Here is a 14,870-nt window from a genome sequence, read left to right on the forward strand (position 1 = left end):
ACGACCAACCGGCTTTACTTCCCGGACTAAGGCCAGGTACCCATTAGACGACCAACCGGCTTTAATTCCCGGACTAAGGCCAGGTACCCATTAGACGACCAACCGGCTTTACCTCCCGGACTAAGGCCAGGTACCCATTAGACGACCAACCGGCTTTACTTCCCGGACTAAGGCCAGGTACCCATTAGACGACCAACCGGCTTTACTTCCCGGACTAAGGCCAGGTACCCATTAGATGACCAACCGGCTTTACTTCCCGGACTAAGGCCAGGTACCCATTAGACTACCAACCGGCTTTACTTCCCGGACTAAGGCCAGGTACCCATTAGACGACCAACCGGCTTTACTTCCCCGACTAAGGCCAGGTACCCATTAGACGACCAACCGGCTTTACTTCCCGGACTAAGGCCAGGTACCCATTAGACGACCAACCGGCTTTACTTCCCGGACTAAGGCCAGGTACCCATTAGACGACCAACCGGCTTTACCTCCCCGACTAAGGCCAGGTACCCATTAGACGACCAACCGGCTTTACTTCCCGGACTAAGGCCAGGTACCCATTAGACGACCAACCGGCTTTACTTCCCCGACTAAGGCCAGGTACCCATTAGACGACCAACCGGCTTTACCTCCCCGACTAAGGCCAGGTACCCATTAGACGACCAACCGGCTTTACCTCCCCGACTAAGGCCAGGTACCCATTAGACGACCAACCGGCTTTACCTCCCCGACTAAGGCCAGGTACCCATTAGACGACCAACCGGCTTTACTTCCCGGACTAAGGCCAGGTACCCATTAGACGACCAACCGGCTTTACTTCCCCGACTAAGGCCAGGTACCCATTAGACGACCAACCGGCTTTACCTCCCCGAATAAGGCCAGGTACCCATTAGACGACCAACCGGCTTTACCTCCCCGACTAAGGCCAGGTACCCATTAGACGACCAACCGGCTTTACTTCCCGGACTAAGGCCAGGTACCCATTAGACGACCAACCGGCTTTACCTCCCCGACTAAGGCCAGGTACCCATTAGATGACCAACCGGCTTTACCTCCCCGACTAAGGCCAGGTACCCATTAGACGACCAACCGGCTTTACCTCCCCGACTAAGGCCAGGTACCCATTAGACGACCAACCGGCTTTACTTCCCGGACTAAGGCCAGGTACCCATTAGACGACCAACCGGCTTTACCTCCCCGACTAAGGCCAGGTACCCATTAGACGACCAACCGGCTTTACTTCCCGGACTAAGGCCAGGTACCCATTAGACGACCAACCGGCTTTACCTCCCCGACTAAGGCCAGGTACCCATTAGACGACCAACCGGCTTTACTTCCCGGACTAAGGCCAGGTACCCATTAGACGACCAACCGGCTTTACCTCCCCGACTAAGGCCAGGTACCCATTAGACGACCAACCGGCTTTACTTCCCGGACTAAGGCCAGGTACCCATTAGACGACCAACCGGCTTTACCTCCCCGACTAAGGCCAGGTACCCATTAGACGACCAACCGGCTTTACTTCCCGGACTAAGGCCAGGTACCCATTAGACGACCAACCGGCTTTACCTCCCCGACTAAGGCCAGGTACCCATTAGACGACCAACCGGCTTTACCTCCCCGACTAAGGCCAGGTACCCATTAGACGACCAACCGGCTTTACCTCCCCGACTAAGGCCAGGTACCCATTAGACGACCAACCGCCTTTACCTTTCCCCAACTAAGGCCAGGTACCCATTAGACGACCAACCGGCTTTACCTCCCCGACTAAAGTCAGGTACCCATTAGACGACCAACCGGCTTTACCTCCCCAACTAAGGCCAGGTACCCATTAGACGACCAACCGGCTTTACCTCCCCGACTAAGGCCAGGTACCCATTAGACGACCAACCGGCTTTACCTCCCCAACTAAAGTCAGGTACCCATTAGACGACCAACCGGCTTTACCTCCCCGACTAAGGCCAGGTACCCATTAGACGACCAACCGGCTTTACCTCCCCAACTAAAGTCAGGTACCCATTAGACGACCAACCGGCTTTACCTCCCCGACTAAGGCCAGGTACCCATTAGACGACCAACCGGCTTTACTTCCCCGACTAAGGCCAGGTACCCATTAGACGACCAACCGGCTTTACTTCCCCGACTAAGGCCAGGTACCCATTAGACGACCAACCGGCTTTACTTCCCGGACTAAGGCCAGGTACCCATTAGACGACCAACCGGCTTTACTTCCCGGACTAAGGCCAGGTACCCATTAGACGACCAACCGGCTTTACCTCCCCGACTAAGGCCAGGTACCCATTAGACGACCAACCGGCTTTACTTCCCGGACTAAGGCCAGGTACCCATTAGACGACCAACCGGCTTTACCTCCCCGAATAAGGCCAGGTACCCATTACGTAAGTCAAACGAAGCCTAATCGTCATCATTTCACCCTTGACCTTTCTTGTGACGGAGCTTTCACAGTGCAGCCAATCGAATGTTCTCTTTTAATCAGGGCTATGTTGATTGTACTTTTACCTTGCCATAATGCAATGTCCACAAGGATGACAGTTGAAATGGCATCCAACAGATGATGTATACAACAGCTAGCGTACAATACAATCGATAGACCTGGAAGTGTAGACGATATATAGCTACACATATATAGGTTAAACAAAAGATAAAATACAAACATTTAAAAACATTTGCTTCTATCCACTTACAGGGCATATCATCCTATACTCTTAAGCGAGCAATTCTTGTATGTATGTATATATATTTATATCAGGTGACCGAGCCTCGCTCGGATGAATAATTTGTGAAGGAAGGATATATACCCGAAGTCATTTTGGGAATATTGTTGTAATTACGAAAATGAACGATCGGGTAAAGACTCAATCCGAAGAGTTGATTTTTCGTTCTGTCAGTTCTCAATGTAATTGTACATGGCGATTTGAATAGAAAGTCCCCCCAACAGTAGGCCTATAGAAAACCACAGCTCACGTCTTAACGTTTTACATTGCTTCTTTCGCGTAAAACTATTGGGCTATTGTTGTAATTACGAAAATGAACGATCAGATAAAGACTACTAATCTGAAGAGTTGCTTTAGTGTTCTGTTAGTTCTAAATGTAATTGCACACGCGATTAAATATAAAGTCCTCCTATAGTCTAGACCAGTGATTCCCAAAGTGGTCTATATAGACCATCAGGGGTCTACGAAGACTTCCAAGGGGTCTACGAAAGGGAATCAACTAAATTGGGGGTCTATGAGATGTCTTCTGGGTCTACTTAATAGATTTCATTTAAGAAGTTCATGACTTTAATTTTCACATCCCATTAATGTAATTCTTTCATACACTAATATATTATTTTCACCTTAGTTAATCCATGTTTATCCTGCTATTCAAACGAAAAATTATTGTATTTAATTTCAATACTTATTTAAATAGCTTAATTTTGTCTACATGTAACTAATGTTTCACAAAAATAATGTAGATTTTACGGCGTTGATTATTTAAAACTGGGATTCATTCCTTCCTTGTCAAACAAGTGGTTGCCTAAGTGCCTTTTTATGGCGATATGAAACTAATTACACTAGAAGATCATTTGAGACAATGCCACCCTGACAAAACAGATGAAGATTTGAAAATCTTTGGAACACTCAATGATAAGCCTAAATTTCAGAATAGACCCACAGAATCCCTTAGACATCATATAGAGAAGATGATGGTTTGTGAGCGTCTTACGATATCTCTTTACTTATAGCAAAACACTAGAGATAAAACATTGATTTTACCAGCTGTTGTAGTTTTACAACTGTTTTACACAAACCTACGTCTGATTATTATTAAAAGAATTTTTTAAAGCAACACTATAGTTCATGTACAATTTAAAGCTTCTTATGCAATTCTTTGCACACGAGTTTGGGATCAGCGGCGTCCCAGGCTTTGCGCCTGCTCCTTATTTTACTTCAGGGATGACCCACGAAACCTTTCCCGTATTTGGGTATAACTGCGAGGCAGCAGAGTTTTGAATTTATTTTTCCTTCTGCTAGGTAGGCAGCAAGCCAAGGTTAATGAGCTCTTCCCGCTCGAAGCTTGCTGGTTTAGGCGCCAGTTACTCACTTTCACTCCTTCTCCTTTTAGTAAAAACAGTTCCGCAGCCCCAATATTTGAGCCACACATGAAAGATCAAGAAATACACGAGAAACTTCTCTTTGCGAAAACGTTTACAATTAAGGCAAATTAATTAATTAATGAACTAATATTTAATGTTTGAAGGACTACTTTATAGAACAAGAAATTCCTATATGAAATATAATATCCATAGCAACGGATGATAAACTTGCTATAAAAAAAACAATATATTTCCAGCGTGTTTAGTGATTCCAGTAATAAATATTAATTGGTTTAAATTTGAACTTTATCAATAAAAAAGATCCTTAGAACTTACAATGTCGCTATAAATTACTTTTTCACTCTATAACTCACTACAGGTGGAAATTAGTTTAAAAAACAATGTTGATGAATTTAAAAATGCAAAGCAAAATATTTAGGGGGTCTACCGAAAATCTGAAAACATGGCAAGGGGTCTACGAGACAAAAAAGTTTGGGAACCACTGGTCTAGACCAACCACATCTCACATCCGTCTTATAGTTTTACAATCCATCTTTTGCGTAAAACTATTGTAGGCCTACTATTATTGGCTTGAAAGAAAGTCTTTGCAGTGTTACTTCTTAGATGGTTACGTTCAGACATTTAATTATGGAATTAGTATACATTCATTATGGCTTTAGTACGAAACATCAAGTGACGCAAATTTCTACGTTATAGAGTAAAACAGGCACTTTGTGACAAAGTAAAATGGCAATTTTTTTCTTAATAGACTTAAATCATTGCATTAGTTTTCTAAAGAAACGTTTCCGTGGGGCATCTCTGTTACGCCGAAAAAATATTCTTCGTCCCCCATACGAGATACATGCCCTGCCCAGCCTGACTGTCGGACTATAAGAAGTTCATAACCGCTTTTGTCATCCATCCATCCATCCCAGTGGTGCTACAGCCCGTGGAGGGATATGGACTGCTTTTACAGATCTCTCCATTCAGATCTCTCCGGGGCCTTGCGTCAACACGCCCTAATTCCAAGCTTTTTACCGAGGTTTATAATTAAATCAAAAGAGGCTGCATCGTACGCAAACTCGTTGACCGCTAGATGGATATCATGTTTAGTGTGAGCAAGTAAGGCGCAGAGAAGCTGTGTTATGACCATTTCCTTTGTTTTGGTACAGGACAGTAGACACCGAAGCATGAACACATGGTAATAATTCACCAGCAAAATAATAATAATAATAAGGCTTGTCTTCGAGTCCGAAAATTAATGAGGATTGCAGATGTGACCTACATATTTTGCCCATACAGGGCAAGCATAACCATTGTCCGCGGTGATCGATTAAGATTTTCTTTTAGCGTCTGCGTCTGTCCTCGGCGGCAGATTTTATTTTGGTCTCAAATGTGTATCCGCGTCCTTTGTATAGATGGAATTCTTTAAGTCCGACAGCTACGCTGGACAGAGCAGTATCCTGTATGGGAGACGAATCTCAGACGAACGTATGCCAAAGGCAGTCTTTTTTGGTGAGCTAAAAAGTGGTCGACGTAACACCGTAACGCTTAAAAGACCAGTTTAGGCGCCAACTTGCCTTAGCTGACATAGAAGATAGCACAGAACGAGACAGCTGGAGGTCACCAGCAAAATAAACAACAATGTAAAAGGTATCTACACCACTCTACGCAATTAAAGAGTAAACAATTTATTAAGCACTTAAAACACAATAACTAATCATACATCGGCACATTAAATTTCATTACTTCTCTTTCATAGTTCAAATAATAAATCAATCTACAGTAAGATGGTGCGCAAATGTTTAATTAGGTCTAATGGTTCTTTAAAACTTGTTCTTGTTTGCAAAGAAATATTTTAGTGTACTGCGATAAGCCTAGTGACGTAAGCAGCGTTTTTCCCGTTTACGTCATGGAAAATTTTCATTCATAAAACATTCTAGCCAAAATTAATTTTTCGATAATGAGGCATTTTCAAACCGATATAACGGTCGACCTCGAGTTTTCCCGATGTGGCCAATGAGTTGAGAATTTTTTTCTCACTAATATGCACATACCTTGAAATTTTAAAGAAAATCGTTAGAGCCGTTTTTGAAATAAAATTTATATATATATATATAAATATAAATATATATACATACATACAAGAATCGCTCGTTTAAGAGTATAGGATACGCAAACAAGAAAAAGTTTTAATGATTCAATTGGCCTAATTAAACATTTGCGCACCATCTTAATGTACAATGATCCATTATGAAACTATGGAAGAGAAAAATAAATCAAATATCTTTATGTATGTATGTAGGGCTAGGCTATATAAACTGTTTACACTTTAATTGCGTACACCCGTAGGTAGCTTTTACTTTGTTATTATTTTGCTGGTGAATTATTGCAATGTGTTTAAGCTTCGAAGTCTACTGTCCCATACCAAAACATAGGAAATGGTCATAACACAGCTTATCTATGCCTTACTTGCACAACCAGGGCCGGCCCTAACATTTGCGGGGCCCTATGTAAAATGTGAGGATTGCGCGCGGACCAGTAAGGATAATAAGTGAAAATAAAGATATTGTATTAGAAAATAAATTCATATTTGCATTACATTTTTATTAAATGAAAGCTGACGATGCCGTTTTTTTTATATCACGCGTAGGACTGGCGTTTACCATATTGATTGACACCCCAAAAGGACAATTTTGTCTTTTTAAGGACATTTTTATGAGTTTCAGATTTCCAGGAGCTCCTTGAAAACAAGGAGACCACGGAAACTCTATTATAAATTATAATGGTTTAATTTAATAATTTACACCTAGAATTAGCGCGGGGCTTTTGAACCTTCGGGGTCCACTGTGGCAGCTGTCTCGTTCGAAGGCCGCATACAACCAGGTGCTCTCTTCTATGTCAGCCAAGGAAAGTTGACGCCTAAGCTGGTCATTGAAGAATTTCCGTGGAGCGCCTCTGTTACGTCGACCACCTTTTAGCTCACCAAAAAAAAAAAGACTGCATACGTTCGTTTCCCATACGGGATACGTGCCCTACCCAGTGCAACTGTCGGACTATAAAAGGTCCCTCTATACTGTCCATACCGGCGTTGGCAAGGACATCTCTGTTTGTAGTGCGGTCCTGCCACCGTATGTCCATGATGGAGCGCAAGCATCTTTAGTGAAAGCACTCAAGAAGTCTTAGTTGTTTTCTGTAAAGTGTCCATGTCTCAAAGCCATAATGAATATATTAATTGCAATATTAAATGTCAGAAAGTAACCATTTTAGAGGTTATACTGCAAAGCCTTTCTTCCAAGCCTATAATAGCCCAATAGTTTTACACGAAAGAAGCAATGTAAAACGTTAAGACGTGAGCTGTGGTTTTCTATAGGCCTACTGTTGGGGGACTTTCTATTCTAATCGCCATGTACACGATTACATTGAGAACTGACAGAACGAAAAAGCAACTCTTCGGATTGATAGTCTTTACCCGATCGTTCATTTTCGTAATTACAACAATATTTCCAAAATGACTTCGGGTATATATCCTTCCTTAACAAACTATTCATCCGAGCGAGGCTCGGTCACCTGATATTGTTAAGTTTATTAGAGCATGATTATAGATCCTGACATTGAATGGAATACTCTAGGGGGAAAAGGGGCGGGGACTTGTTTGTATCTGGTTCCAGCCAGTTCACATAAACGTTACATTGACAAACAATAAAAGTTCCCAAACTTTCAACTCACAAACATTTTTAAAATAGCTAGAAAGAAAATGTACTGCTTAAGTCGGTGTATTAGGGTAAGCTATTATCTGTTTTAGAACAATTACTTTAAAGAATTAATCTACTTGTATTCTAATAGAATTAGCTAGAATAGCTATGATTGTTCCTTGGCTATTTGGTTTGCACGTTGCACTGCTATCACAATGGCCCTGAGTTCCAACCCAATGCTACCTGCCTGCAAGTACGCCCAACACCTAGAAATCAAACAAGTCATGAGGTAACACTGCTGATCATCCCCAGCTCGACCAACTGTAATGGCTTAAATGAGTATACGCTTTTTCTTTTTTTTTTTTATTTATTAAAAGTCATTTAAATTATTTTCAAATGTTGTTAACGCAAACACCATAAAAGCTTGTTGCCATTCCATTCCCTACCCCTCCCTGACTCCAGCACCCCCCCCCCCGCCAACCTAGTACCTTCATAGTTGTCTGCATTTGTTCTTCAGACAAAAGTTTGCCTCCTGGAAACGTTCTACTCATGATCTTCTTGTGGGCCAGGATGTAGCATATGGAGATAGCCGCTGACGGTATCAGGTAGATGACTACAACCACCAGGTAGGTGTAGATGGTCTCAATGGGGCTCCAGGTATTGCAATCAGCGTCCTTGTAGAACTGGGGAGTAAGAAGTTTCCTTGATGTGAGACAGACCTCAACGTCATTGAAATAACACAGAGACAGACCTCAACGTCATTGAAATAACACAGAGACAGACCTCAACGTCATTGAAATAACACAGAGACAGACCTCAACGTCATTGAAATAACACAGAGACAGACCTCAACGTCATTGAAATAACACAGAGACAGACCTCAACGTCATTGAAATAACACAGAGACAGACCTCAACGTCATTGAAATAACACAGAGACAGACCTCAACGTCATTGAAATAACACAGAGACAGACCTCAACGTCATTGAAATAACACAGAGACAGACCTCAACGTCATTGAAATAACACAGAGACAGACCTCAACGTCATTGAAATAACACAGAGACAGACCTCAACGTCATTGAAATAACACAGAGACAGACCTCAACGTCATTGAAATAACACAGAGACAGACCTCAACGTCATTGAAATAACACAGAGATGTCTCATGTCATAAAGACAGCGCCATGTTTCGTAGCTAATAAATAGTTCTTGTCAACAGCTAACTAGTCGGCTAGAATATAGTCAAACTAGATCTGTATCTTTAATTTACCAGCTAACAAGTCGGTGACAATTAAGAACATAATCATTTATACAGTCAAGATTTACAACTTTAGGTAACACTTAATATGACAAAGTTGTCGTGGGGATATACAAAATAAAGTATTAAATAGGAGTGCCACAGCACTCTGTTGTTGAAAGTGATAATTCATTGATGGTGGTTGAATATGTTACAGGTACTCTTGTTGAAGATAGTGCTGAGATGTGCTAATGTTGTCGATCTTTGCTTGAGATGTCAGATATTACAAGAAGTTACTCTGACGAGCAGGGGATTCTGTAGATGTATATCTCTAGATCTAAATGCTATCTTAGAGATTCAATAAATGAAGATCCTTTTAATTCAAATACAGAACTTTAATTCAGAACTTGGAATCACAATATATATATATATATATATATATATATATATATATATATATATATATATATATATATATATATATATATATATATACATATCATGGGCGTAGCCAGGATTTTTTTTCGGGGAGGGGGTTTGGGGGGTATTTTTTTCTCCCCACACCCCCGACCCCCCCCCCCCCCACCCCCCGGCGAAAAATAATTTATATGTATGTATGTGTGTGTACATAATCTTTATTACATTCTGACCTTTCATTGTTTCGGAAGACGTTTATTGTGCCCTAGAATAGGTTCTTCCTGAAGTTAGTGGAAATATTTTTGACTCTCCGCCATTGCCAGCAAGGGTGTCTAGGGGAGCGTTGCTACGAATATTATGTTTCATATGGGAATTTGTTGTTCTATGAATTAGTCCTTCAAATATTAAATATTAATTAATTAATGTGCCTTAAGTATCATTGTAAAAGTTTTCGCAAAGAGCAGTTTCTCGTGTATTTCTTGATCTTTCACGTGTGGCACAACTATTGAGTCCATGGAACTGTTTTCACTAAGGGAGAAGGGGCGAAGGCGAGTAACTGGCTTCTAAACAACTAGCGATCCAGAAGGTTGGAGTGGGGGGGGGCGATTTTTCTCCAAACCCTAACCCTAACGCCCAGTAAACCCTAACCCTAAGGATAAACGCGCGTACAGCATATATGTATATCATGGGCGTAGCCAGGATTTTTTTTCGGAGGGGGGGGGGTTGGGCTGATTTTTTCTCCCCCCTCCCCCGCCAAGCACTATTTCTGATATTGAAAGCCAACAAAATGCATATTCTGAGGTATCTACAGTGCATTTTTCTGCTATTAAAAAGTTTTATTTCAAAAACCTGATGTGCTATAGTTACTGACTTAGACCCTCCCGCGCCGTTCGGCGCATTTGCCGTCAAGCTGTCTCCACAAAAATCTGTCACTGGTAATGTCTGAAGCCTCTTCCCACCTGCTCTAAGGACCTCCATGAATGTGTGGCGCCAAGTTGTACTAGGATGTCATCGCAACTCTTATTATGCGTAAATCATTTTGTCGGAGAACATGTTCCGCAAACCTCATGCTCTGTCACAATCTTACCAAGGGCTCAACTCCCAGTTCGTCATAGGATGTCCTTGATTTAGAGCCGATCTCTATAACTGACTCCTAAAATCTGTCTTAGCCATCTTTGTTGAGCCACATTTAGTGTTTTTCAATTTCGGCAGATTATTCACTGCAGTTTATTAATGGAGCCCCACCACTGGTAGAAATGTGTAACCTCTCTTGAATAAGCTCTTGGAATTAGGTGACTAGTTTCTTTTAGATTTTATATCGAAAAGAGATGTTTTATGGTCAAAATCATCTGTTGAGGGTTTTAAACTAAAAAATCTCTGCAGTTATTGTATTTTTTTAAATTCAAAGCCCCATTTAGCTACAGTAATAGTATTTGATAACTGTAGTTTGCTTTAGAATAATTTTGAAGATAGAGGTTTTCCACCTCAAAACGCTCTGTAGGGGGATTTTAAACTCAAAACCATCTTTAAAAAAAAAGCCATCTATTGGAGAGCGGTTTAAACTCAACGCCCCCAATTGGTTTGGCTACGCTCAAATTATTTTAGTGTGTAATTTTTTTTTATATTGAAGAAGTATTTTTTAGCATCAAACACCTCTGAAGGGGATTTAAACTCAAAACCCCTTTTGGCAATGCTCATAGCAATTTGAGTGCGTAGCTTGCTTTTTTTTACACTCAAGATGTATTTTTTAGCTTCAAACCCGCTGGCGGGGGGTTTAAACTCAAAAACCCTTTGGCTACGCTCATAGATTTTAGAGTCTGTAATTGGCTTTTTTTTATATTGAAAAGATATTTTTTAGCTTCAAACTCCGCTGGAGAGGAGTTTAAACTCAAAACCCCTTTGATTACACTCATAAAATTTTGAGTGTATAATTTGCTTTGTTTTTAATATTAAAGAGGTATTTTTTTACCTTCAAACCCCGCTGAAAGGGGGTTTAAACTCAAAACTGAGTCAAAACCCATTTAGCTACGCTCAACATTTTGTGTGCATAATTTGCTTTTGTTTTTCATATTGAAGAGGTATTTTTAGCTTCAATATATATTCTATATATGTACAGAAATAAAACTGTATCCGATGAATAACTTCTTTCAAAGCTTAATGACTGTACAATATAAATAAGAAATCTTGATGAAATGATGACTTACTGCAGAGATGTCTCTTAAGTGTTGTGTCACACAGATCAAGTTTACGTGCGCAGATAGAAAATAAAAAGATTTTTGACTCAAACAAAAGTACGACTGAATGGTTGGAATGAAACGAATGAAAACTCTAATGATGCAATCATACATTGTGACTGTCTTGTTTTAAGCTCAGGGGAATCCATTAAGTCTTAATACGCTTACAGGTAAAATCATAAAGATCTAACAGGTGAGTCCATTACTATTAAATGCTCTCCTACAGATACTCTTAGAGTTGATGTGATATATCGTTACTAGGAACGTAAAGGCCTGGAAAAGACTCGACGCTTCTGCAAGTATACTTACTTCTGGCCACACTGCACGGCATAGAATCTCATTCTGATCCTTGTAGACCACTGCTACCCTCCGATGTACAAAAAACTGTGGGGATGCTGACGTCATGGCAGCCAACCAAGAAATCACTAAAAGAGCATAATCATTTTTTAATAAAAACATCTGAGAGTGTAGATTGCACTTCACTTATATAAATTGTAATCTGTCATGGTCAATTATATAGCCGGGGGCGGAAGGGAGTTCGGGGTTCAATGTTTTGGGAGGACATCAATCATTTGTTTTGGATCATCATATCTACTGTGTACGACTGTCGGTTAGGATGTCTTTCATTGTCAGACATATCCTCTGACACCGGCTGAATTTAATTTTTTTCCCCACATGGCGGCATAACGATGTTTCCCTTTACATGCTAAGCACATTTTACCCCATCCAGGTCATTTTTCTTTAATGTATTCGTGTATCTTTCCACAGAAACGACATTTACCTTTTCGAATGTTTGTCCTTCATGACGTAGGTATTTTCTCATTGATTGGTGTGTGCACTTGTATCTGTCTCAACTGTTTGTTGGCTGTCTCATAGGCTCTGCAAATGTCCCTGCACCTTTCCAATGTCAGATTACTATCTTGTAATAATTACATTTTGAGTCATTCATGCCTAACTCCGAGAACTACTCTGTATTTAACTCAGCTATCTTACAGGCGTTCAAACCTGCACGTTTTTGCTAGTCTTCTCAGATTTGTAATGTACTTTTCAATGTCCTCGCCTTCTTGCTGTTAATGAGAATTGAAAACAGCGCTCAAAAGTTTCATTCGTTTTTCCAATGCAAAAACCTTCAAATTAGCTCAATACATCTTTCATCTTTCTTTTCCCTTCTCAATATCAAGACCTTCATAGATGTCTATCGCTTTTGTTAGAAACGTGGCCACTTTGACCTTCTATGATTCTTCCTCCAATTTAATGGCTCCTAGCTTCGCCAGCTCCGTTGAAACTTTTGCCAATTTAATGGCTAACTCCTAGCTTCGCCAGCTCCGTTGAAACTTTTGCCAATTTAATGGCTAACTCATAGTTTCGCCAGCTCCGTTGAAACTTTTGCCAATTTAATGGCTAACTCCTAGCTTCGCCAGCTCCGGTGATACTTTTGCCAATTTAATGGCTAACTCATAGTTTCGCCAGCTCCGGTGATACTTTTGCCAATTTAATGGCTAACTCATAGTTTCGCCAGCTCCGGTGAAACTTTTGCCAATTTCGTGGCCTCGAGTAGTTTGGGTACAGGAAGGACATTTCCAGCCGCCATTTTGAGGCGTAGCCCTGTAATTGTTGTATATAACAATAACTCATTATCTATCGATGAATGATTACCTCTGCTCGTGGATACACCGCTGCCAGCAAGTTAAATAAGATCGACAGTTGACACTAAGAAAACAACTACCACTCGTGTCAAGGCGGAAACAAATCTTTATTCTCTTAAACGAGTACAACTTTGCGCATCCTATCAACAATCTGTGATGGTGATAAATAACAGTTGGCTCACCTATAATATTAGCTGTGATGGTCGAAGTCCAAAACGAATTGAACGGACGATATACCTTTAAAAAATTGTTCAGCGCTACTCCTGTGTGCATTAACATGCCGACCATTCCTAGAGTAGCTGAAATCAGACACAGCAGATTTTTAGTTGGCATTAACTTGAAAAAGGCATCCATATTTCATCCTTCAAATGCTCACATAATACTTTGCCCCCCCCCTTATTTTTCTTTTACACTTTCAATAAAACTGTTCACCTTTTAACAGCCTTCCGTTTGGCCAGTGTATTCTAGTCTATGTTACGTTGAAACAAGTGTTACAAATTTATTTTAGGATGAGGTTATAATTGGGTTGGGTGGGGTGGGGGTGAATATATCTACTGCCCTTTCCACCTAAACCCTTTGAGTGGAGGGGGGCGGTCCTACTTTTATTTAGAAATCATAGTTTGTGAACAAAATTAGTTGAATTACTATATAATTTTTATATTATATCGCTACACTTATGGTATCTTAGCCAATTCGGTGAGGTGGGGGGTATTGCTTCTACTGCCTCCTCACTCTAGCCCTCTGAGGAGGTGTCGGTCCTATTTTTATGGAAAAATCATAGTTTGTGAACAAAATTTGTTGAATATCTATATAATATAAGCTACATATTGATGTTTTAGCCCATTTGTATATTATGTCGCACACACACTCTGATCTCAAATTTTATCATTAGTAAATATAACATGAAAAAGGGTTGTACCAGGTGGGAGGGGCGATACAAGTAATCGCCTTCAGCCCATCGGACAAACCAATACGTTTTTCTTCTTGTATATTAGTTAAGAAATTAGAAAATTAAAAAAAATGTTACTAATATAATGTATATATCCTATAAATTAAATTCTTATATCGAGTCGCCCCACCCCTATTCTTTAATGTCAAATGCAATCATTAGCAGAAATTATAAAAAGAGGCAAGAATTAACGTTTTCACTCTACCGTCCTCTCCCATGACGTTTTAAAATAATAGTCAAAGAGTTGATGTCATTGCACACGAATTTATCTGAGTTATTTTAAGAAAGACTTTGTTTTGGAAAATTTATAATTCATACGAAAGTTTTCTTTATGAGAGTAGCAATTGAGATGAGTTTTGAACCCAAATATTATTTTTCGAGTCATCTTTTTCCAACCTTTACTCAAACTTGTCCTTTTTAAATATGATGAATAATGAGCTGTAGATGTCAGGAGAATGAGTTTCTGCACTGAAGAATGTAAGAAAATGCTTTTAGCATCGGGGCTTCGCCCCGGATCCCACTGAGGGAGCTTACAGTGCTCCCTAGACCCCCTAGCTGTTAAGAGAAAGGCCTCAACATGGCTGTTTTTT

General features: G+C 40.6%; 1 protein-coding gene across 3 annotated transcripts in view; it reads right to left on the reverse strand.

The window, feature by feature from the left end:
- The window catches only part of LOC106052439 (QRFP-like peptide receptor), a 43,413-nt gene that overhangs the window by 20,897 nt on the left and 7,646 nt on the right, over window positions 1-14,870 (reverse strand). For all 3 annotated transcript variants that reach the window (XM_056020054.1, XM_056020052.1, XM_056020053.1), the window contains exons 3-6: window positions 13,514-13,630; window positions 11,995-12,110; window positions 8,283-8,477; window positions 2,521-2,613 (exon numbers count right to left, since the gene is read on the reverse strand). In XM_056020054.1, coding sequence (XP_055876029.1) covers window positions 2,521-2,613; window positions 8,283-8,477; window positions 11,995-12,110; window positions 13,514-13,630 — 521 coding nt within the window. The remainder of the gene's footprint in view (window positions 1-2,520; window positions 2,614-8,282; window positions 8,478-11,994; window positions 12,111-13,513; window positions 13,631-14,870) is intronic.

The sequence above is a fragment of the Biomphalaria glabrata genome, chromosome 2, assembly GCF_947242115.1.
Source record: "Biomphalaria glabrata chromosome 2, xgBioGlab47.1, whole genome shotgun sequence".
NCBI lineage: Eukaryota > Metazoa > Mollusca > Gastropoda > Planorbidae > Biomphalaria > Biomphalaria glabrata.